At 36.1% G+C, this 26,267-nt stretch overlaps 1 protein-coding gene across 1 annotated transcript in view; it reads right to left on the minus strand.

The window, feature by feature from the left end:
• The window catches only part of slc6a1l (solute carrier family 6 member 1, like), a 65,036-nt gene that overhangs the window by 15,963 nt on the left and 22,806 nt on the right, over positions 1 to 26,267 (minus strand). The window contains exons 9-22 of the mRNA XM_082167470.1: positions 25,517 to 25,620; positions 25,293 to 25,417; positions 24,595 to 24,707; positions 24,364 to 24,495; positions 24,177 to 24,279; positions 23,439 to 23,539; positions 22,796 to 22,930; positions 18,338 to 18,493; positions 8,293 to 8,548; positions 6,185 to 6,316; positions 4,759 to 4,859; positions 3,051 to 3,160; positions 2,100 to 2,232; positions 1,040 to 1,174 (exon numbers count right to left, since the gene is read on the minus strand). Coding sequence (XP_082023596.1) covers positions 1,040 to 1,174; positions 2,100 to 2,232; positions 3,051 to 3,160; positions 4,759 to 4,859; positions 6,185 to 6,316; positions 8,293 to 8,548; positions 18,338 to 18,493; positions 22,796 to 22,930; positions 23,439 to 23,539; positions 24,177 to 24,279; positions 24,364 to 24,495; positions 24,595 to 24,707; positions 25,293 to 25,417; positions 25,517 to 25,620 — 1,836 coding nt within the window. The remainder of the gene's footprint in view (positions 1 to 1,039; positions 1,175 to 2,099; positions 2,233 to 3,050; positions 3,161 to 4,758; positions 4,860 to 6,184; positions 6,317 to 8,292; positions 8,549 to 18,337; positions 18,494 to 22,795; positions 22,931 to 23,438; positions 23,540 to 24,176; positions 24,280 to 24,363; positions 24,496 to 24,594; positions 24,708 to 25,292; positions 25,418 to 25,516; positions 25,621 to 26,267) is intronic.

The raw sequence follows: 26,267 nt of genomic DNA on the forward strand, positions 1-26,267 counted from the left end.
TAGTAATGACATTATATTTCAGTTTACCATAAATGCTTGTTAGTACATTCAGCAGAACACTATATTTAACTATATTTAAAAGACAATGGACATAATTATGAAATCACAACAAAAGCACTTTAGCTACAGTAATTGCATTTAATATAAATTTAAATAGAATATGTTTTCATTTAATTACAACTAACATACAATTAACATTACATTCAGTTCACATTTAGGTAATGTTCTTTTAAATATACTATTTAAAATATATAATTTAAATAAACTACTCTTCTCTAATATTTCATATCATTTCCATAATTATTTATTGTATTATCATACTCAAAAGTGTTTTCCAAAAGGGTGTGAAAACACAAAGGGGTTTATGTTTTAGATTACCTTAATGTCAATATTGTACAACTTAGTGTCTATCATTGATGAAAAATGTGAATATCTACGAATTTGAGCGTGGTCCTGTGAAATCAGCTGTCAATCCGCTGAAAAATTTGACCCTGGATCACAAAACCAGTCACATGTCACACGGGTATATTTGTGGCAATAGCCAACAATACATTGTATGGGTCAAAATGATCGATTTTTCTTTTATGGCAAAAATCATTAGGATATTAATTAAAGATCATGTTCCATGAAGATATTTTCTAAATTTCCTACCGTAAATATATAAAACATTTATTTTTGTGAGTGAATGCAGCACAATCACGTACATAAATGGACAACTTTAAAGGCGATTTTCTCAATGTTTCGATTTTTTTGCACCCTCAGATTCCAGATTTTCAATTGTTGTTTCTCGGCCAAATATTGTCATATCCTAACAAACCATACATCAATGGAAAGCTTATTTATTCAGCTTTCAGATGATGTATAAATGATGTGACTAGTTTTGTGGTCCAGGGTCACAAATGATTTCCCAGCACTTTCAAACATGAATGTTCTGAAATGATGTACATGTGTTTTAAGTTCTCAAATTCAAGATTTCATACTTTAATATATCAAATATCATTCAAAATATAAAATATAAAATACATTTCAGGATTTTTACCTCAGATTTTAAAAGCTTTTTGAAGTCTGGAGTGATATAAAAGCGAACGCCATCTATCGCCCCAGGGAGAGTGACTCCACGGAAAAACAGAATAAAGAGCATGAAGTAGGGATATGTGGCTGAGAAATACACCACCTGAGGAGGCCGAGAGATAAACGAAAAGAGAGAGAGAGTTACAGTGTGAATCATTTTAAAGTAGGTGTAGAGGACAACATTATTAATATGTTAGTGTAATGCTTTCTCTGGCTTCTGTTTGATGATTGGTAGGAATGTGTTTTTGCTGTGTAGGATAATGATTGTCCTTAATTAGTGATGTCCATCAAGGTTATAGAGTGTCGGAAAACGTATGTCTTCCCCAGAGCAGAGATCACATTAAAATTCAATTATCCTCAGAGAAAGAGCAGATAAAGAGAGCCATTTTCCCTTCTCTCCAGGAAAATAAATAAATAAATAAATCATTAAAATGGCTTACAATTTAAGACATGTCCGTTGGCTACTCATCATAGTGCTTAAACTGTGCAATTTCTGCAACGCTTATGTCAAAAAATGGACTTGGACAACGAGAATGTATAATATGCTAAATAAATACATTATGTATATCTAGAAAGTAATGAGATCGAACTGAGCTTCCACAGTTGAGTTTCCTGCTTCTTTTTCCTAAGGGGAAAAACAGTTCTGAAGAGATCGCAAAACTGTGCTCAGACTTGCCAAAGTCTGCAATTTAAAGTTAAAGATCTGAACTCAAAGGTTTCTCATCAAATGCTTCCAAGATTCTTCTTTTGTTTCTTTTTTTTTTTTTTTCTATGGATTTGTAGAAAGAAACAACACAATACATAAAACATGATTTATAACTTCATGAAGTCAACTGGGCTTTGAAAAATCAACCTCTGATCAATAAAGCTTGCCCTGAAATGGAAAAAACAAGAAGAAACCAAAAGCAAGAGTGTGAATAAATGAGATAAAAGAGAAGGCAAGTATGCACAAAGGGGGTGAGGATAGGTAAGAGGTAGGAAATACAACATTCTGGGTTGTTGTATGAGGAACAGAAATAATATCACACCTTCCCAGTCCACTCCACTCCTTTCCAGATTGAGAAATAAACAAGAATCCAAGACAACGCCAAAGTTCCAACCAACGGCCAGCGCAATTCCCCTGGTTCCTCCAAACCATTTGTTAACTGATGCATGTTCCTCCTATAGAGTTATCATATATCTGTTAGTTAGGCATTAAACATGATTTGCTTTTGTTGGTCAATGTTTTGAACAGGAAAGAAAGAAATAGTTAAAAAAAACAGTATAACCAATGCTATCTCACGACCAATTCGTACGAATTTGTACAAGTGAGTATGAGGTGGCTAATTTGTACGAATTCGTACAACCTCACTTTGACAATTTGTCTAAACCCCAGTGATGGGTAGGTTTAGGGGCGGGGTCAGGGATAGGTCATTCGTACGAATTCATACGAATTGGACAACTCGTAAAATATGAAAGATTTAGAAAAAATCATACAAATTCATACGAGTGAGGTCATATGCATTCATACGAATTAGCCACCTCGTAAAATGCGTACGAATTGCCGTGAGATTGGGTTGGTAACACATTTGCACATTCAAACATACATGTCAGGGTTTGATGTTAATGATTCCAAACTTGATTTTAATCTTGTGCATGACATAACTGATCAAATTTGCGCAAAGGCCTTCTTGTACAAGACCAAATTTGAGATTATGAGTGCGGTGGTCAAGACTTATTCATAATGTAGAAAAGGGCAGTGTGAACATTGTTCCAACTATTGTGCTCCACAGATGAATGTAAATGATAACAAAACAAGAAAATTATTCTTGAAGGAATCAGAAAAAGTCTAACCACGTGTGCTAACCACTAAGCACAGCTCAGACAGGGAAATATCTATTTGATCAGTGCAACAGGAATTTATCTTACAATACAACTGTTTTTTTTTGTTGTTTTTTTTTTAAGACCAAAGTGTTAAAATCACAATTGTGTTGACTCACTCCCAGAACTCAGTGACAGCACTGGTCAGGTTGGTGGTGTCCATCAAACTGTAGTTGGAAAAGCAGCGATCAGTGTTCCAAGGGTGATCACAAGTTTGCCATGGTAACTCCTAAGGAGAGAGAGAGAGTATTAAAATGTAAGATTTGAAATACCCTTGTGAAAGGAAAGTGTGCTTCATTGCTGTCATATGTATGTTCTATTATGTTCCTGTGTTTTCCCTGAGTTTGCAGTTATCGTCAGTTTTCCTGGTTGTTAATTAGTTCCTGAACCTGTTCTGTTCACACTTGTAGTGTGCTTCAATAATTAAAAGAATATTTAACAAACTGTACTTGCAGATAATATAATATTTAAGAAATAAAATAAGAATATTTAAGGAGAGTACACTTTCATGCCTATGTTTCTTAACCTATTTATGTAATTTTTTTTTTAATGTGCACTTTGTAATAATGTCAAACTAAAAGTTTACCATAAATGTTTGTCAGTACATTTGACATCACACTTTAACCATATTTCAAAGATAACAGATGTAATTATGAAATTACATTAAAAAAATTAATTATCCTATAAGTGGTTCAGCTAATTGCATTTAATACAAAACCTTAATTAAACGATGATTACATTTCCATTTAGTTGCAATTAACATGCAAATAAGTGTATGAAAATATTGCATTGAGATTTCACTTTAGTATATTATTTTAAAGTAGCCTATATTATTTGTGTTATAAGATAATAATCTTTTGAAAAGTATGCTAAGTAAGTGTTCTTCTTTGAAGTTGTTTTTTATTTGGTTCCTATGCAGTTGCTAGGGTTTAAGGTGGTTACCAGGGCGTTGCTATGCTTAGTAGTTTATTATCGTCACATGCCATTTTGGTCATTTAGGTGTTCTTGGTTGTTGCTATGGAATGTGTTCTGACTGGTTACGGTCCCTCCTCCAATGTAAGCCTACAAGATTTTTCTCCACTCCATTTCAGTCCATCAGACAAATGTTTTAAAAATGATTTGTTCAAATATATATATATGAAAATTAAAAAGCATTGAAAAATAACAGCACAATGCATTCACAAAACAAAGGCCTTTTTTGTTTCAGATTCCCTCCTGCTTTCGAGACAAGCTCTTATTCCCATGGCAGAAACTGCACTTCGATTTCCACAAAACAGAGGCAGTTATTATTTCTGTGGAGCCTTTAAAACACTCTCTAGAGCAAAGACAGAGCCACAGAAAGCTTAAGGGGGTAAAGGAGGCGGAGAGGGATACAGAGAAAAGGGAGGAAGAGAGAACTTGAAAGAAGGAACAATTCTGAGAAGACTTTCAAGAAATTCCAGGCAAGTGTAGCTGAATTCACTAGAGCAGATAAAGACACGGATGGTGAGAATTAACACCACAAAACCTATTTGACCAATGCATGCAATTAAAAAAATCATTGTGATAGCCTAACATTTTTTTCATTAAGTAATCAAATGATTATTTAGAGATCAAAGGATAACATATGACAAACAAAACCCCCACATTCTCATGCAAAAAGTTGATGAGTCTTTTTTTTTTATTATAGTAGACAAAATACATTTTGAGAGAGAGAGAGAGAGAGAGAGAGAGAGAGAGAGAGAGAGAGAGAGAGGGAGAGAGAGAGAGAGAGAGAGAGAGAGAGAGAGAGAGAGAGAGAGGGTAGAATGCACATTGGTGACTTTGTGCTTTTTGATAGACACTCACCGCTTTGAAAGAGCTGAAGAGGTAGTAGAGAGCCCAGGCAATGATGATGATGTAATAGATGTTGAGCCAGAAGGACAGAACCACAGCAGCCAGACCCACACCTGACACAAGAAGAGCTTATGAGTGAAACCTCAGGTGATGAAGCACAAATAACCACACACACACACACAAAAAGTTTATGCTAAGACACATAGATTGTAGAAGCCTTGCAGGATAAACAAAGTGAATGAATGTTGCATGTGACTTTCAGAGAACATTCTAGACACAACTGAAAATAGTAGCCACTATCTTTAAATGAAATGTCACTGCTGTTTGCAGAAATGGTAAGATTAGTATGCTATTCAAAATTTAGCCAGTGGCTGTTTCTCAATATGCGTTCTCATGTGATCTTGTGTCCTTGTGTTCTTGTACCATTGATGTTCAATTCTAATACTGAAGAACGCAAGAACAGAGGATGCGTGGAAGTACCTGGATGTGTTCTTGATATCAAAGATGCATTGAGTGCAGACTTGAACTTGACTAGAGAATCAAACCTTTAGAAATCCCACAAGTTCTTTCGTTCCTAAAATTGACAACAGATAGGTCCTATGCAATCTGCTAGCAATCACATAATTTACCACATGACAAAAGCTGATTGGTCTTTGCAGATTCTGCAGCCAATGAGCTTGCTTTTTCAACATTTAAATAGTCTGGTTCAGTGTTTGCTGTAAGCTGGTCCTGGAGTGCGCTATCAGATATCCTCTGTGAACCTTCTACCTCCCCCAGCTCCACATGCCTAGATCTGCTTCAGGATTTATATATGCCTATTCATGCTGCAGCAGCATATCTTAAATGTACACTGCAGCTTGTCTGTGTATCATTGGCATACCTGCTCAGCAACAGCCTGCTCATCCGATCTAGTCGCCAATACCAAATACATTTACATTATCATATCCATTAACATGCTAAAACTATTGTGAGAGTGAATTTTCCGAAACACTCTTGAAACTGTTGACCAATCACAACTGGTCCATTCGATTCAGAACTAAAGAGAGCGTTACAGGGAAGAGAGGAGCTGCAATAATGTAAAATATGTAAACATATAATAAAAAATGTAATTAAATGAATGCATGAAAACCTATTCTAGTAGAAAACAAAACCAAAATCAAGACTGAAAAAGTTCATAATAGGTCCTCTCTGCGCTGTTAGAGTCACCAAATAGAACTACAAAACTATTGACTCAAAAAAGTTTCAAACACACCCCATCTGCCATTGGTTGAAAAAACAAGTAGTTCCACCACTAGACATTGGTTTAATGTTATTATGTATAACAAATTCTGGCTTCTAAAACAGATTGTAATTTGATGACGGTACAAAACATACAGTGAGGCAATGATACTCAGTAAGAACTCCCCAAATAGCTAATGTGTATGTAAATATTTCTCACCTTTCATCATGGGTATTAATTTCCATACTCCCAGTCCCCCTACTGATGTGTACTGTCCTAATGATGTCTCTAGCAGAAAGAGCGGGATACCAGCAAATACCAGAGTAGTGAAGTATGGGATGAGAAAAGCTCCTAAAGACAAAGTAATACAAAATTCACTTGTAAAGGTAAGACAAGAGGCCATTTTTTAATGGAAGTGGATGTTTCAGTACGCTAAATAAACTGCTTTTGAGAGGAAGCAGCTTATCACTTAATGAATCGACAATTATCTCTTAATCACATCAAATGTGTCCTCACTAGAGTTTCTATATGCAAAATTAGCATCTAGAAGAAAAGAAAAATAATTGAAGCATGATTCTGCGTGCTATTTGGTCAATCACCTTTTGGATAGCTGAAATGTATTTTGGTGTTTGGTAGAGTAGTCAATGGGTTATATCCTCTACAGTAGAAACTTGTGAAATCATTTCACTTGGAATGGCTGGTTGTCTTGCCGGTCAAGCTGGTTAAGAAATCTGATAAGAACCAAGGCACACCAACATCCCATGGTACAGACCAGCACCATAACTGTAATATATGCTAGTGTTCATCCATGCAGTCATGACTGTTTCCTAAAACCATTAGTGACTTTGTCTCACATCCAATAGTTCAGGCCACATTGGTTCAACAATATATAACTGGCATTAATGGCATTATCACACAAGCAGTGGAGTAATAACTTATGCTAATGTATCTGTTTGAAATCAAGTAAATGTCAGATTATTGCTTTAACGAATATGGCATCTGAGGGCTATTCCTACTACAGAATTTTACTAGATATATGCACTACAAACTATAGATTGTACTGCATATTAGCTGTCTTACTTTGCTCAAGAGCATGATCTAAGTCCATGTCATACTAACAAGAAACTGTGTTTATAATACATTTTCCATGTTTGTGAATGTTTGTTGGAACTATGATTTTGGGAAACACATTCAACTAACAACGGAACTTGCAACCATAGTTGGTATGCTTTTGGGAAACACACCACTGGTCTTTTCCGTAGTAAAAACTGGGTTGATATTCTACAATATAACATGCCAATCTTGCTTCTTCAAACTGTTTCTGGGTCATGGGAACAACATTTCTTGGCCCTGGCACAATATTCTTGTCAAACTAAGTCCTATTCATATCCCACACCTAAACTAACCATTAACTACACCTAAAATCAGAGGCAAATGTTTGATTAAATGGCAAGAATGTTATTCAAACCCCAACCCTAAACCTACTCCCAAAACTTGGAAAGCGTATTGATCCAACCAGGCATATCTTCTCAGCAGCTTATAGGAACACGCCGACGTTTTGGGACTTTAGCTTATTCACCGTATCCCCCAGAGTTAGATAAGTCCATTCATACCCTTTTCATCTCTGTGCGTGCCGTAACTCTGTCTGACGCACCCACCGCTAGCCTAGCTTAGCACAAAGACTGGAGGTAAACGGCTCCAGCTAACATATTGCTCCCAATAAATGTCAAAATAACGCCAACATTTTGCTATTGACATGTTGTGATTTGTATAGTCACAGCGTATACAAATAACAAGGTCACATGAGACACAGCCATCTTCTAACCGTATACATAATGGGAACTATATTCTCAGAAGGCGAAGCACTGCTACTTGGGCGGAGTGATTTACTCCAACTCTGAGCGAACTCTCTGCTCCTCACCACGGGGCTTCTCAGGTGCTGCGAGCATCTCACTCCGCAGAAGTAGCAGTGCTTCGCCTTCTGAGAATATATTTCCCAGTATGTATACGGTTAGAAGATGGCTGTGTCTCATCTAACCTTGTTATTTGTACACGCTGTGACTATACAAATCACAACATGTCAAAAGCAAAATGTTGGTGTTATTTTGTCACTTAATGGGAGCAGTATGCTAGCTGGAGCCGTTTACCTCCAGTCTTTGTGCCAAGCTAGGCTAGCAGTGGGTGCGTCAGACAGAGTTATGGCACGCACGGAGATGAGAAGGGTATGCATGGACTGATCTAACTCTGGGGGATACGGTGAATAAGCTAAAGTCCCAGAAAGTCAGCGTGTTCCTTTAACAGTAATAGCTTTGTCAGTTTTCTCTTACCTCCACCATTCTTTCCGCAAAGATATGGGAACCTCCACACATTTCCAAGCCCAATGGCATATCCAACGCAGGACAGCAGAAAGTCAAATTTTCCCTTCCACGCTCCTCTGTCCGGTACTTTATTCTCCTTCTCCTCTTCTACAGGAACACTGTTGTGACGAAGGTCCTCAAACGGGATAGCCTGCTTCACGTCTGAGGGTGAGTTGAGGTCCACCGTGCTCTGGCCAGTCTTCCCCATCACAGGAACACCGTCACACCACCGTCAGATAATAATCCACCTCAGACCAGTAATGTATTATTGAGTTGTCAAGTGCAGGGCAACTGACTGTGAATGTTTGCTCATTCAAACACAACACTTTGAATGGGATTTCTGGGAAAAACATTATGTCACAGTGTAAAAAAGCAAAGATTAAAAAAAATATATTTAACAGTAATATATTGCTGTAAATAATGCATTTAGAATTTTACTGTGAAATCAATGCAGGTTAGATATTTGTTTCTGCAGTAAACCATTGATCAGAACTGGAAGTGGTAATGTTGTACTAAATTATAGTATAGAACTTGATAAACAACTGGGGTTATAACATAGTTATGTTATCACACTATTAATGTGTAAATACACAGTATGAGATAATTGCAATGTAGACATGGATTATCATTGTGATTCCACAGCACAATTGTGCTACATCAATCATCATGTCCTGCTATACTTCACTGTGATGACAGTATGGGAAATATTTTTCACAAATATACTGTAAAGTAGTGTAAAAGTGTAGAAAAATGTTATGTTTTTATGTAAACAATAAAATAAAGGCTCATAATTTTGTACAAGGATTACATAGGCCTTGTCCCAAATGGCTCCCTAAACACTTGTGGTCTTCCTACGAGTCCGCACTTTCGTGACGTAACGCTGCTTTCACTGTCGGGAAGAAGTCTGCTGCGGAGCTCGCTTCAAACTTCAGAACTCAAACCCTACGGTTTCATGGACTTAACGGACACGTGGCAGCCATTTTAAGTCCACAAGACTGTATAAAGTATGTGACAGGGCCATTGTGGTGTATAGGTTAATATTTACAATGTCTTATACTGTCAACTTATGCTTTGTGATCAATATACAGTAAGATACAGAATCTGTTTGTTTTTTGCATATGTTTTACTTATATAGTATCTGTATAAATTGTCCTAGCTCTACTCAACCTTGTAATTTCACTTTAAATCCAATTAAACCACCTTCATTCTACAGACGGGGCAGTTCAAGAGAATCATTAACTTTCCTGACAGACGTGCTGATTATCAGATTGACTTAATGAAGACACTAATTCTTGTCCATGTCGTACTGATGTGTTGAATTCATCAACTTTTATTTGTGATTAACTAAAACCTTGAAAGTCTCCAACCTGCATGCCAATGCATAACAAAATCACCCTCAGATTCCTCATTGTTTTCATTTAAAGAACAGTCATTATACATCTGGAAACAGTATCATTAAACCATGGTAGTTCACAGTAAGCAATTCAATGTGAATCAAGTTGGCTTCAGGCTCACAGAGTATTTGAAAAATCTCCAACATTTCCTCTGCATCCTTTAACAGCTTTTAAGTGACTACAAACTTCAGAGGAAATTGAATACAGACGTATTGATCAAGGTTTGCATCAATAGACAATAGAGTTCCCACCGCATTACATTTTTACCACACTATAAGAGAAGGAAATAACTGTACCTCTGAGACGTCTTTATTCGGCAGTCAGGTGAGTTGAGATGCCACCAGCTAGAGGTGAACTCAAACGTATCCACAAGTGACTTAACAGATCTTAACTGTTGGACTATACCAACTACCCAGCGCCTTCATTCACAACAGAACCAAAAGAAACTGACCCAATGTCCCAGCTAGGGCAAAAAGTTTCCCTTTCTCTCTCTCGCTCTATGTATCTGGAGGGGCCCTCTATGCCCTGGTGTTCCTGTGGCTGGTATTGAGCTGCAGATAATAAACTTCGACCTGTTGTTTGATAGAATTATCGCTTTACCACACTGAGAGCCCGAGGCTACCAAATAAGAGTCGATTGCCGTGATCCAATATTTTGTGTGCGTGTGTGTGTGCGTATTAGTTGTGTATCAGTGTGTGCTTTTGTGTGCAACGACTCTTGTGCCAGTCTGGTTGCCATGGGATATCCCCTTAGAAAAGTGCTCCGTTCTAACATTGAAAGAGCTTGTAAGGATTTGAAAATGAAGCAGGCATAGTGCCTAAAATACAGACAGCATGATGTCTCCCAAAAATGACCTCAAAGGCATGACTTTATCAGTATACCAGGCTCCTATTTATGACTGATACATTTATAATTGGCTTGTAAAGATATTGAGGTGAATAAAATAGATTTGAAAATCAATAAATGCTTGATAGGCCTATACTGTTAAGACAGTTAGACAGTTAAACTGACCATATGTGTGGTTTACAAAAACTTATTAGATGAGGATACGTTTACTTAAAGATGTGAAATAAAATATTAATGAAGACAATAATGTGAAATTCTGTTGCCAAGACTTTATGTACTGTTGTAGTAATAACATAGTAATTACATAGCAATACATTGAGTTATAAGGCGCATCTACATCTACTATATCTCACATGATTACAGAGTACAAATGATAATGAACTCTTTTATTTGAAAGTAAGATGATGAGTCTTTGAGTAAGATGTGAAAGTATAGTTTGCTGTAGCAACACATCTGTCCCAATTAGTCTCTACTATAGCCAGGGACACACCAAGCTGATGGTCGGCCGTTGGGTAACGTCAGGCCATTATATAGTGTCGTCCGACTTAGTTTTTTCAGTGTGTTCTGCACCGTTGGCTGTAGTTTGACGTTGTCTGTTTTTTTATTTATTTTTTGGTCTATTTAACACGTAGAATCGGTGTTGGCCCATTGGTGAGAGAGAGAACTCTGATTGGCTGTTCAAGTTTAGCAAACGAGCCACCTTGATGCACACTGCAGCCCAAATGTTCTCCAAAGCATCTGCCTGGAAGATTGCAGTAATGCCAATAGATTGAAAAGTAATTCAGAGAGGTTGACTAGCTGTTCAAGTGTATTTATCAACCCAGGCTCATTTGAAAAAACATACAGTGGCAACATTTTTGCCAAACGCAAAATACGTTGCGTCAAGCACATTTCTCAACAGTTTCAAAGTAAAATGTCCAGTGAGTGGCGCTAAAAACATATTCATTTTTTTCCGGAAAAGATGAGCGTGAATATGGCAATGTTTTATTACGTCAGAGTTTGTACGTATCACTGCAGTTCTGAATTGAAATGACAGGTGTGTGGCGCTAAAAGATTAATGTTCCATCACATTTCATAATAACATACACCAACACTATATTATTATACCCTAAACCTTCCCGATAGTGTTAACAAAAGCAAATGCGACATAAAAATGTAATCGTAACCATGGTATTTAAACTTGTTTTTTAACTTTGAGCTCTTATATCGTGACTCGTCTTTTACAGGATTCGTACCCGAGCTCTTCGCATCATAAGTACAATTCTGTACCAACTGAGCTACTGAGCAAGCTTAATAAGTCAGTAAAACTGAACATATGGAGCTGGTTAGGTGATGCAAACTCCAAAATATATTAGTTTACAAATCATGCACTATGGTAAAAAGTGTTTTGAGGTCCATAATTGTGCAAGGAGCCGTGTGAAAACAAGTCTCTATTAATCCATAATCTGCCCCTGTAATCATAATCATTAATCATCGTAATCATTTGTGAAAACGATTAAAAGTGTTTCCTGTTTTACTGCCTCTAGTGTTCATTTCTTTTAGAAACTGCAGGGAGATGTACGTATTGGTACGTATTTTGCGTTTTGCAAAAATGTTGCCACAGGAATGTTTTTCCAATGAGTATGGCATTTGTTTAGGACTGGAGCTAAACTCTGTAGGAAAGGGAATTTAGAGCATCCTCTAAAGAAAATAACAATGTGCCTCCATGCAGGAATGACAAAGATCACGGCCAAGAGTATCCAGATACCCAAACACCACATTTTTATTTGCTTGTTGCACATTTAATTATAAAATCATGGACATGAATGGAAAGTTTGTCCTCCCTTTGCTGCCACAACAGTTTTCCACTACAGTAGATGGTGGAACATGGCTCCGGGGATTTGATCCCATTCAGACACAAGAGCATCCAGTGAGGTCATACACTGATGCTGGGTGATGGGCAAAAAAAAATAATCCCACAAACATGACGGCACAAAGGGGGTGAGATAAGTTAACGCCAAAGTTTAAAACTAGAGTTAGAGCTTTGTTGAGCAATAGTCTTGCTCATTTAAAATGTGTGAAAATCTGGGGAAACTGCCCAGAACTGTCTGTCCATACAGGTATCTGATCTATTTCTAGCAAGAGAGGTCATAATAGCAACTGATTTACAGTTTTATTTCTGCCAAGATATGAAATTTGAAAATGTGTGAGATAACAACAGTATGCACACCTCATAAATCTGGCTGGGTGGAAAGAAGAAACATCCAACATTCCAGTTGGAGTTTGCCTGAAGTCATGTTATAATACTCTTATCCTTACTCTTTACAGACAATGTAATTTATAGATTCTCCCAAAAAGTCACTAGCTATGTTTCCATCCACATATTTGTATGCAAATTTTGGGATATAAAACCTATCCGCTCAATTGACAGGAATTTATTTTATCCAATAAGAAGACATGCACATAAACTATGCTGGAAACACAAACATTTGGATGGGACTTTGCCTCAACAGATAATGTGATTGGATAATTGTTTCAGAAAAATTGCTCAGAAAACTGGTTTTGCTGAAGCCAAATGTCTCCCCCACAACTCTGGATTTGGCGCATGTGGCTAACTTATACGGTGCAATGACAATGCATTTTTTTTCTGCCAGAACTGGGACGGTGGAACGGCATAACTGGACTAACCAGCAGACTAATCTCATTACACACCATCTCAAATGTTGTTTTAATCATTCTGAAATGCCTGAACCAAAGTCTGTCATCAAAATGATTTGGTATAATTACCTCCTAGAACTGTCTCACACGATTGCACTCCCAAACATCAGGCATCCGCCTCCAAACGCTGTCATGTTATATTGAGTTTCATCTGTTTGCTCTGAAGCGCAAGTAATTTATTATGTTGGAATAAAGAGCCACATTGGCTTCCCCGTTTGCAGCAACCTCCACTTTTATTATTGATACTTTGCGCCAGTTTCCCAGGAAGTGACACATGGGATGGAATCAGTGCTTTATTCACAGATGTTTTTTGCATACGTTAAATTTTAAACAAAACATTGACACGGCAACAATGATTCAACCAAAAACTTTGGTAACACTTTATTTTGATGGTCCTTTTTGAACATTCTGTTAACTATAAGTAACTATGCAACTACATGTCAACTAACTCTCATTAGAGTATTAGTATACTGTCTGCTTAATATCTGATAACTCTGTGATGGTCCTCCAACAGACACTCTACTGACTATAAGTAACTTTGCAACTATATGTCAACTTATTCTAACCATATACCAGTCTACCAATACTCTACTAATACTCTAATGAGAGTTAGTAGGCATGTAGGTGCAATGTTACTTATAGACAACAACATGTGTTAAAGGGACCATCAAAATAAGGTGAAACCATAACTTCAGTTTGCAGTATGCTTGACTATCTGTTCGCTGACCAGTGGCAGATGGGGTCAATGTTTGGGGTAATCCACTGCCAAAGCAATCTCTTTAAAGTCTCAATCAAATGCTGGGTGAGTAACCTCAGAATTCCATGTGTCCTGTTAACAGAATTGGACAGCTCTCATAAAAGAAGTCAGCTTTACAAAAGCACCTCTCCTATGAGTAATATTTGGGAAACTGACCAAGAACACTGGTATGAATCCCATCCATTTCATGTTGTGTGAAGCACAACACTCTACCACTCACTGGGCAAATGGCATATGGGTTTGGAATGTGTAAAAATATGTTCCAACGGCAAATTCTGTCAATGGATTAAAGGCCTAGTGCTTTTAATTAATTGAATCATTAAAATGAAAAGGTAATGTGTGTTTTGAACTGTAAAAGAACTGCAGGAGTCAATCTGAAATCTTTTGGTGTGGTATTTTTTATTTAATTTTTTTCTATTAGCCCTTTATTACATTATTAGATTGAATTATATAATATACGCCAAGCAATGACACAACTTCAATGTCAATGTCTATTGCCAACCACTATAATTTTACTTCAAACTGACTGCATGTGAACATTAAATCTTTAAAGGTTAAAGAGGCTCTTCTGGTTGGCTTAAAAGGTGGGAGCCTGATGCATTGTATGACGACAAGGGAAAGCTATTAAGAGTGTTACATCAATGTATATGTAATTGAATATTCATATATCATGGGGCTAGCCAAGACACTGAGTTACTTCAAGGGCATATTTTAGTAGTTTCTGTGTCTCTATCAAAACTGGCACTTTTCGTCACTTTTCTTGGGAATAAAAAGACATATATCCAAATGCAGCCACAATGTCAACAACTCTTTGTCACTTTTCTTGGGAATGAAAAGACTTATATCCAAATCCAGCCAGCCACAATGTCAACAGCAAATCAGAGGTTACTCACATTAGGTTTGTCATTGCCTGCAATCGTTAAGCGACAGGCACAGAATTGGAGTTGTCAGAGTTGGTTTTCATCACTTTGTTGTACGCTGCCCTCAAATCAATAGAGGCTAATTACACCCCACAATGAACCTGCGAGGCTCATGGTGACAACAAAACGTGATTACATAGGGGGAAACTGTTAACATACAACCAAAAATGGTGCACTACCCATTCAGTTTGCTTGTTCACATATTGTAATGCATGAACAGCCAATGTGAACGTTCATTTAATTAACGTACCACCTATACTAAGCCCTGTCGTTAACCTAACCGATGCCTTTAACAAAACCAAACGTGAGATAGAAACGAGTTTACTGAAGCAACCATGCTATTTCCGCTCTCTTCTACAAGTCTTTGAGCTCTTTTTGTATAATCATAATTTGTCTGAAAAAAAAAAAAGCAAAAGCAAAAGTTTTTGGTGTTTTACTTGCACTAGTTTTCATTTTAGCTGGAAACTGCAGTGAATTGTATATAGGAACGTACCTAAGTAGAGGAATGTTTTTTTTTTCAAATTGATCTGTGTTGCTTGTCTAGTATATTCATCTCGTTTTAAGGATTTTAAAACATTTTAACTGCGTAATTAGACACAAATACTCATTGGGAAGACAATTTGTTTGCAGTGTTAGAGGTTGTGCACAGCTTCTCATTGTGCACGTGTGGCCTGCAGATGCGTTAAATCAATGCAGAGGTTATTGAGCTGCATGGGTCCCTGGCATGCACAGATAGCAGGACAACTTTGAGGAATTTCATCTTTTAATACTGTGACAGGGGACATAAATCTACATCACAGGACTTGCAAAGAGAAGGAGAGCGTGTGTATTTGAGAGACAAGAGGGAGGGAATGAGAGATGCTCAGATGACAGTGTTGTGTGATTTGCCACTAACCCTGCAGCAATTTTGCACCTTCAGCAAATCGTCCCTTCTAAGAGCCTCATTGAGTGGAATTCCAATTTCTTGCTGCACTTTGAGATCAGGTCTCTTGTAGAAAATGTATGCTGTCTGGAAAGCGAATGATGCCCCCAAGTGTAGTTAATATGAATTTTTCACTGCAGATTGCGGTCATAAAAGTTGCATTAGGCATACAATACACAGAGATTACAGAGGATTCGGACAAAGATCCAGAGCGGTCAGTGCATTTTATAGTCTTATCTTTCCTGTATATTACGTAAGGAATAATTGACGACAGGCCGTTGAATTATTAGAAAAAATAATGCACATCCGAGGTGGTAATGGGATCACGACACGAAGCGAAGTGTTAAATGTCTTTAACTATTGTGCACACTGTAAAATGGTAAACGACTGTAAAATGGTAAACGACTGTAAAAATGCTATCAGTAAAACACTTTACAATTCTCTTACTTATAGTTTCCAAACGCTATATGGTGATCTAACCATAGATCTAATGGGACATTTCATAATGGGACAGTAAAATAATGTTAAATGTATAGTCATGTATTTTTGTAACAGTAATAACATTGCAAGCACTATGGCATTACTAAAATAATTGCCTCAAAAACTATTGCCACATTGTTACACTATAATGTTATAATAAAAAATTATATTTTACAGAGTCATTGTTACATGTTACTTGTATACTAATAAATTATGCATAATTACATGCAACAAACCTAAACCAAACCCTAATCCTAACCCTATAGCAAGTACATGTAGTTTATTAATATTACTCAGCAATTAAATGTATGATCACAGTGTCACGGTTGTTTTTGTTTCATGTTCATGTTTCACCTTAAAATAAAAAGTAACCATTTTTTACAGTCCTGTTCTACATGTGTGTACTATGTATTCAATAACTATGTACTAAACCTGATCATACCCCTAAATCTTAACCCATATTAAGTTCAAGTAGTAATATCAACTACATTGTTTTATAAAGTTACATCAACTAGTTATACTATCTTAAGTACAATGAAGTTAAAGCCCTCTGCACAGATACTGTAAAATAATCCATCATTTATTTGAAAGAAAGATAGCACAAGCACACTTTTTAAGTGATTTATTCTAAAAGAATAAAGAACACATTTAACAAATAGTGTCAAAATCTAGGGCTAATAATTAACCATAAGAACTTGGTTAACTTGCAATGTCCAGAAACCATCCTAGACGCTCCACCCTTTGAGAGCCGCCTCCTATTGGTCCCCCAGAGTAAATTCCTCCATTAAGCCCCTCCCTTGTGCTATGACAGGCAGTGATACACCCCTAAGCCATCATATGACATTATCTGTTAATTGAATGTCCCTTCAGATTACATGGATGAGAGGCTCAAATGAGGAAAGCTAATGACTAACTGGAAGAACTCCCAGTACAGGAAATATGATTAACAAATATTCAAGCATTATCTTGATTGAGCACCTGTATTAAAAACTGTTCTTATCAGTTAGTTAGTTGGAGTATTTGGAGGGGGTGTCCACTTATATAGTGTAATAATACAGTAGCAACAAAGAATATATGGGAAAAAGTCCAAAATCAAACAAATTATTTATCCAGTTGAAGTAAAAAATAAAATAATTATAATAATTATATATATATATAATATAAAGAATAATATGTTTTAATGCAACAGGATGAAATACATTTGAATTAAAGGAAACATTTCAAATATGTCAGATATTATATTACTTATAGAAATGGTATATGAAATGTTATAGTGCTTCAGTCACCAATATAATTCATATACAAATATAACAAGATAACAATGTAAACAGATAAATTAGAACAAGATAAATTAACATATCTAGAATCTATGAACATGCAATTATGTAAATATAAAGTTGCCAATAACTAAAAAGTTGTGTACTGTATAAAATGGTCATTTTAAAACTTGAAATATATCAATAAATACATAACCCCAAACTTAGAATACTATGGAAATATTTATTTTTGGCACAGTATTTTTTAGCACTTTATTTACCAAACTATGGTAATATCTCCACTTCAATCTTGTATACTGAGGCTGAACATTATTTTTCAGAATAAGTGTTTTCTTTCTCAAAACATATATTTAATTGTTTTAAATTGCCTTGGCTGCAGTAACCCTCAATTTGAACTCATGGAAACAGCTCTAGTTCTCCTAAAAACATCACCTTGAATAATAATAATAATAATAACATCAATACCCATAATTATGCATATTATCACAGTCAAATTTTCAGCTGAACCTGATTTTGTTCATTTGACATCCTGAGTGATATTTCATATGAAAAATCTATGCAATAGACTTTATTTTCAGGTAATCTAATTTATAGTTTACCTAGTTTATATTTAAATTAACAAATCATATTAAAGTCAAAAATATTATTTAATATGAATAAAATGTTATGGCTTTTTATATAATCCTATCTGTAAATAAAATCATCGTTCTGCCTTCTCAAACTCCACTGGTGTGTTCTGTGTTTGCTTTCTCTGCTCCATCTTCCTGAATGTGTCGAGATCTCTGTGCTTTAATGATTACACGATTAAACAGTGTGAGGCGTGGACTGTTTGGTCGGAGCTGCTTCAGGTCACCAGAGGGGGTGATGATGTCACGACCCTGAGGAGATGGAAAGGAGATTGAACATTAATTTCCTTTAAAGGGCACTATTATGCTTTTTCATTTTTTCAACTTTAGCTAGTGTGTGATGTTGCTGTTTGAGCATAAAAAAGATCTGCAAGGTCTTTAAAGCTCAAAGTCCACTCCAAAGAGAGATATTTTATTTAACAGAATCCACTTTCCAAGAACTACAATGAACAATGTTTGGATTACAACGCGATTTTTCCGGGCTTTAATACGCAGTATGATAACTGTGCTCGTTAAAATTTCTTTTCAAGAAATTTCTTTCTTTTTTCAAATTCAAAATCTAAGTCAAATCTCCCGTCAATCCTTACTTCCCAGGGTATGAAAATTGAATGTGTTTCTAAGTATAGATATCTTGGTATTTTAATTGATGAATCTCTTTCTTTTAGCCTTCATATTCAGCAGCTAGCAAAAAGATTAAAACTTAAATTAGGATTTTACTTTAGAATCAAATCCTGCCTTTCGTTCAAATCTAGAAAGAGGCTGGTCGCTGCCACGTTTATGTCTGTAGTTGACTATGGTGATGTTTTATATATGCATGCGTCATCTCAAAGTTTACATGCACTGGACACTGTATACCATGGATCTCTGAGGTTCATCACTGGTATGAAGGCCCTCACTCACCATTGTGAATTGTGTGAACGTGTTGGATGGCCCTCTCTATCAACACGTAGACTTCAACACTGGCTTATCTTCATCTACAAGGCTATTTTACGTCTCCTCCCACCCTACCTTCTGACCTATATCAGTATAAATAGTACCGGGTCCTATAATCTTCGTTCCCAGGATCTTTTCCTGCTATCTGTCCCAAAGGTCAGAACTGAGCTAGGAAAAAAGGCTTTTAAGTTTGCGGCTCCCTCTGCTTGGAACAATTTACAGAAATCCATGAAACTTACTGAGCTCGTCTCATTGGTCGCTTTTAAGAGGTTGTTGATTGACATGGAGGCAGCCACATCTGGCTGCAGATGTTTTACCTAGCGTGTTTTTAGGATTGTAGTTGACTTTGAAAGATTTGCTGTGTTAGTTGTTTTATGTTTTTAGTGTTTTTGTATATTTTGTATGTACTGTATGTGTGGTATAGTACTGCTGCCTGTCTTGGCCAGGACACTCATTTAATCTCAATGAGTCTCTTCCTGGTTAAATAAAGGTTTAATAAATAAAATAATAATAATAATAATAATAAAATTACAAATTACTTACTTTTAGCTTCTGACCAAGGCTGTATCTCAATACTACTTTTACTTGATCTTAGTGCTGCGTTCAATACTATAGATCATAAAATACTCTTAGATCGACTACAAAATTACACTGGTATTCAGGAACAGGCATTAAGGTGGTTTAGATTGTACCTATGAGACTGTTACTATTTTGCCTTTTTAAAAGGGAAAAACCTTAGATAACGTCAGTAAATTATGGAGTGCCGTAAGGATCTGTGTTAGGCCCTCTGCTATTTTCAATATGCTGCCACTTGTTAATATTATAAGAAAACATGGAATTAGTTTCCATGTTTATAATCCAGTAGTTCATAATACTCATATGCCGATAATACATCTCATCTTATCTCATCACAACCAGATGAAATCTCTAAATTATCCAAGTTGACAGAGTGTGTAAAAGATATCAAATATTGAACGACCTGTCATGTTCTTCTATTCAGATAAGACTGAGGTATTACTTATTGGATCAAAAACCTGTACACAGAATCTCTTAGAATACAATTTGCATTTAGAAGGGTGTCCTGTAACTTTATCCTCTACAGTTAAAGACCTGGGCCGGGTTTCCCGATAACGATGTATCTTAGCTCTTCAGAGCGCTCTCTACGTGCAAGGTTACGAACGCTCGCAGCAATTCCACTAGCGTTTCCCAAAAATGCACTTAACATGAACGCGCGAGAACGCGTTTTACGTGCTACTTAAGAGTCGCTGTCCATTCGCGAAGTGCTGAAATATAACCGTATACGGAATCGTATTCTGAACGTTTAGCCTTAATTATTAGATTTAACCTAATAATCATCATCTGTGGATTAGCAATCAAGATAAGTCTAAAGTCTACATTCAGGCGGAGATAGCCTACTGACAAAATTTATAAAAAAAAAAAAGAAAAAAAAAAAGAAAAGATACCTTTCAAAAAAGATTAAATTAATGTAGGCCTAATTTTACAGGAGATAGAGCGAAACAAAGATGTTATTTTTAACAGATTTAAAGGACACCATACAAATAAGGAAAAACAAAACATCTGGGTGGACATTGCAAACTAACCGCAACCCGGGGTGTTCAAAGATCAGGGAAGGTGGTCTGCAAGAAATGCCCAATATGGCTGTTTTTCGTGCAAGTCATTGACAGTTTTTTTTTTTTTTTTTATCCATATTTTGCCCAGTCTTTGAAGCATATTTCCCACATTACTTCGTTATTTTATGATTTTTTTGTTTTTGTTCATTCATTTAATTTAGATGTGTATTTTTTCTTCCTTTTTGTATTATTTAATTTATACATTCATTTAAACAAAAAACAAGTACAATAAAGTGTACAATAAAAAAGTACAATCAAAATCTTATATTTGTACTCACTTTGCAGTGTAATCTATTAAATCTAGATAAAAGTGTAATCTGCCGTTTTTCCTGCAGGTGACCTCATAACTCTGTCTTCTTACGATGCACTTGGGGATTTACGATTACTTCAGAGCACTCGTAGATCTACGATGATTTTTAAGTGCTACTTAAGTTACGATGCTTTTGGGAAACAGACCGTAATATTAAGATCAGTCGTACGATCGTTTTTACGAACTACTTAGGCTTACGATGCTTTTGGGAAACGCAGCCCTGGGTGTTATATTAGACAGCAACTTGTTTTTTGAAAATCATATTTCAGTCTTCTTCCACCTCAGAAACATCGCTAAACTCTGGAACATGCTATCTGTTTCTGATGCAGAAAAGTTAAGTTAATGCATTCATGACCTCGAGACTAGATTACTGTAATGCATTACTAGCTGGATGTCCTGCATCCTCAATAAACAAGCTACAATTAGTCCAAAACGAAGTAGCAAGAGTTCTTACTAGGTCAAGAAAATATGATCATATAACACCAGTTTTATCATCTCTACACTGGTTACCTATTTAGCTCCGTATCAATTACAAAGTATTGCTACTGACCTATAAGGCCCTAAATGGTTTAGCTTCTTCTATCTTCTGGGCATCTTCTATCACCCTACTATCCATCACACTCTTTAAGATCACAAAACTCTGATCTTTTGGTTGTACATCAGAACCTCGATCAGGTCGAGATGTGAGCAATCTCACATTTGGCTCCTAAACTCTGGAATAGCCTTACTGATAATGTTCGGGGCTTAGACTTACTCTCCCAGTTTAAATCTAGATTAAAGATGCATCTCATAACCTTATATTTCAGATATCGCAGATCAAATGCACATGATTATCTTTGCTTAATGTTATGAACAGCAGCTACGCTAATTATATTCCATTTGCTTTTCTGTTTTATCTCGGGATGCCCATCCTGAGGTAACTAGAGAGCATGTCAGCTCCAGTTTGGATCTCAACACCTGTGAAGAGACTGCGCCAACTCCTGCGAAGACTTTAGATGAAGCAAGCTATGAATCAACATGCACCAATGCTACATTTTTCTATGTTAATTTGTTAACAAACATGTATTCATTACTTCAATGAGCTCATTGTTTCAATTAATACATTAGTGCAAACTGTGTGATTTGTATATGCACATTTCTAAAATGCATAACTTGGACATAGTCACCCTTTGATAACAGATCACTCTAAATTGTAATGTAGACTCATGCATTTTCTGTAACGCTGCTTTGAAATGATATGTATTGTGAAAAGCGCTATACAAATAAGTGTAAAATGAAATGTGAATTGTATGACAACTGAACTGAGCTGGACTATGACATCATTGTTTTCTCCAGAGCGGCTGTATAGATAAATGAACTAAATGAATAACATTTTACAACAGAAATGAACCATCACTAAGCTTACTTGAGCTGGACTATTTTAGTGAAAATTGACGCTAAAGGGGTACCCTATGCGTTAAAAAGTGACATCAAGATGTCCTAACCTAGCATCCATATGTGATGAGCTGGGAGTGAGAATGAATCAATATCAGTACTTAAGAATAGAGAACAGATGCTGTGACAGATGGATTTAAATGAGATACATGAAAAAGGAGGAATGAATGAATGAATGAATGAATGAATGAATGCATGACTGAATTATGAACGGATGGGTTGGATTGATTAATGGCTTTCTCTTACCCTTCTTAAAGAGATGAACAGGAAGATTGGGATGCAGACCATAGGAATGACTGTGAGTAGAGGTGCAAACTTGTAACTCCAGTGTTGATCAAATTGATCAACTGAAGACACAGATAGGCTATACAGCAGGGTAGACTGAGGGCAAAAAAGAAACACATTCCTGTACTTTCAAAATGTATACTGGATTCGATAAAGAATTTAATTCACAATGGTTAATCAACTATGTTGTATATGAATGTGCATATTATAAACTAAATACATGTAACTTCCTGAACATACTATATAGTTAATGTACCTTAAAAAGCCTGCATGAGCTCTGCAAAACCAGCCTCAAAAAGACCACTGAATATATTTTTTTCATTTGAAAATAGCTTTGGATAAAAGTGTCAGCTAAATGGGTAAATCTAAATGTATCTAGTTATAGATTGCCACTAGTCGTTTTTAAAAGAGTGTAAAAAAATCAATAAAAATAAGAGACAGAAGACCAAAAAAAAAAAATCATCAAACAATGAAATGTGAAATAGTCAATGAAACGTGAAAAAATCAATGGTAAAATAATGAGAAAACTATACAGATTTCGGGACAGTAAACAAAAAATGTTACCGAAGAGTGAGACAGTGCTAGAGACAAAATGTGAACTCACGGCACAGATGAGAGGGGTAATGAAGAGCCAGCAGTACTTCAGCACAGGGAATGGTGCGTATCCTATCATATCTTCAATGTTGTCGTAGAAACGGTTTGCACCTGCAAACCAGTCATTTTTGTGAATTTTTTTTTTTCTTGTTTATTTTACACTCATTTCAAAAATGTATTTCTTATTGCAGTTATTACACAGTTTTAGTTTTGTGTGTGTGTTGTCCTTTTAAACCCATGTTAAGGGGACAAAATGTCCATTTGGACATTTTTGGTCCCCATGAAGAAAACAGATTATAAATTATACTAAGTGATGTTTTTTGAAAATGTAAAAATGCTGAAAGTTTTCTGTGATGGGTAGGTTTAAGGGTAGGAGTAAGGTTAGCGGATAGAATATACAGTTTGAACAGGATAAACATCATTGTGTCTATGGAAAGTGCCTATTAAACATGGAAACCCAACATGTGTGTGTGGGTTAAAAAATAAATACTCACTCAACTTAAACTACTCTGTAAAATTGTTTAAGAATGTTCAATAAACACTAACAATTGTAACACATTATGAATAGTCATAATACAATGCAATTGCATAGTAATAATTATATAGTACATTATAATTGTATGTATTTGATATATACTGTAAAGAATGTAGTTCAATAAGAATGTTCAATAAAAGATTTTCATACTTTACAGAGTATTGTACCCTATGTCAAATAGGTATTTCACAGGAAAGTGTTAATGTCTCCTACCATAGACCCATGCGACAACAATCGTTTCAAAGCAGGCGATAAAGAGCAAGTTAATTCCACTCAGGCCATAGGTGTTCATCACAGTGAACAAATGGATTCCTCCCTACAATATGGCACAAATAAAAGTTAGAGAATATCTATCTATCTATCTATCTATCGATCTATCGATCTATCTTCTTCTTCATACCTTTGTGATGAATGGCAGCCCTAGTAAGAAGAAGATGACGGCGATTCCCAACACCAAAAGCTTTCGCCGCTTCCTTAGAACTCCAGGAAACAGGTCTATGAGAGCTGTGGCTAAACTCTCCACACACACAAACTTTAAAAGACATAAATATAACACTTTACACTTGTGGTCAACCCTAAAGTCTAAAAAATGATATACTATATGTGCATAAGTGATGTTGAATAACTGTACCTGGCTGTCAAGGCCCAGCAGGAGGACCATAAGAAAGAAAAGAACAGACCAGAACTGAGGTCCGGGTAACAGAGAGAGGGCTCGAGGATATGCTATGAAAGTTAATTCAGCACCTGCAAGAAAAGAATAAAATTAAAAATTAAAAATATATATATATTTCATATATTTCAAATGTATTTATTTTTTTATCTGATTTTTTAAATCTAATTTTATCAAGAAATTACATCAATATGTTGTGTCCAAAATAACATTCAGACTATGCAAGCCACAAGTGTTGGTCTGAGATGCTCTCTAGTGGTCATCACCAACATAGCAAGAGACTAATAATACACTACAGGTCTGGCTCACAATTGGATTTCCAATTCATCCCAAAAGCGTTCAGTGAGGTTCCGATCTGGGATTTGTGCAAACCAGTCATTCTTGTGACATTTTTTTTTTGTTACACACATTTTTTTTGTTGACATTCCATTTACACACACACACAACACACACAACACACACAACACACACATATATATATATGATATATATACTTCAAATCCATTAACATATTTATTGACATAGTGATATGTCAATAAATATGTTAATGGATTTGAAGTATACTTAGTAAATGTATTTTAAGTAGATTTTGGTGTAGTTTGTTTTTTTTTTTTTTTTATGTTAAAAAAATATACATACTAGGGTAATGCAGTGTATACCTGATGATACTACATCTTCTATGGGTAGACCTTGCTGATGGGCCATGAACCCCAGAATAGAAAAGACCACAAACCCAGCAAAGATGCTAGTGCCGCTATTCAGAAAAAATAGTGCTATACAGTCCCTGTGAAACATAGAATATACATTAATAAATGATGACTGTTATATGAATCAGGGAGTGAAATGGGCGGGGTGCTGAACATTAATGCAGGAGGTTACTGACTTGTAGCAGTCATTGTTGTATTTGTTATAACTGCCCAGTGCTGTGAGGACTCCTTGACACATGGCATATGAGAAAAACACCTGAGTGCCTGCATCACACCATACCTACAGAAAAAGAGATGAAGAATGCATGTAAGAGCAAATCTTGCAGTTTTAACACTGAAAAAAATGCTTTATATGTACATGATTTATGCACACATCAACATTTTTTTCTCCCAGTTAAGTTTCCCTTGAAAAAGTAGTACACTTTAGAATACTTGAAACAAGTACTTATTACTACGGTGGCCGAGAGAGCTCAACGCGCTGCAACTGAAGAAAACACATGCAAATAGAAAAAAACACCCGCAAATTAAGAAAACATCTTCATCAGTTTCACAACACATGTGTGCTCCAAATACTCACAACACAACCAAATACAGAAACGCGCTGCAAAAGTTCACAACACAACCAAATACAGAAATGCGCTGCAAAAGTTCACAACACAACCAAATACAGAAACGCGCTGAAAAAAGTTCACAACACAACCAAATACAGAAACGCGCTGCAAAAGTTCACAACACAACCAAATACAGAAACGCGCTGAAAAAAGTTCACAACACAACCAAATACAGAAACGCTCTGCAAAAGTTCACAACACAACCAAATACAGAAACGCTCTGCAAAAGTTCACAACACAACCAAATACAGAAACGCTCTGCAAAAGTTCACAACACAACCAAATACAGAAACGCGCTGCAAAAGTTCACAACACA

The sequence above is a fragment of the Leuciscus leuciscus genome, assembly GCF_965113295.1.
Source record: "Leuciscus leuciscus genome assembly, chromosome: 4".
Taxonomy (NCBI): domain Eukaryota; kingdom Metazoa; phylum Chordata; class Actinopteri; order Cypriniformes; family Leuciscidae; genus Leuciscus; species Leuciscus leuciscus.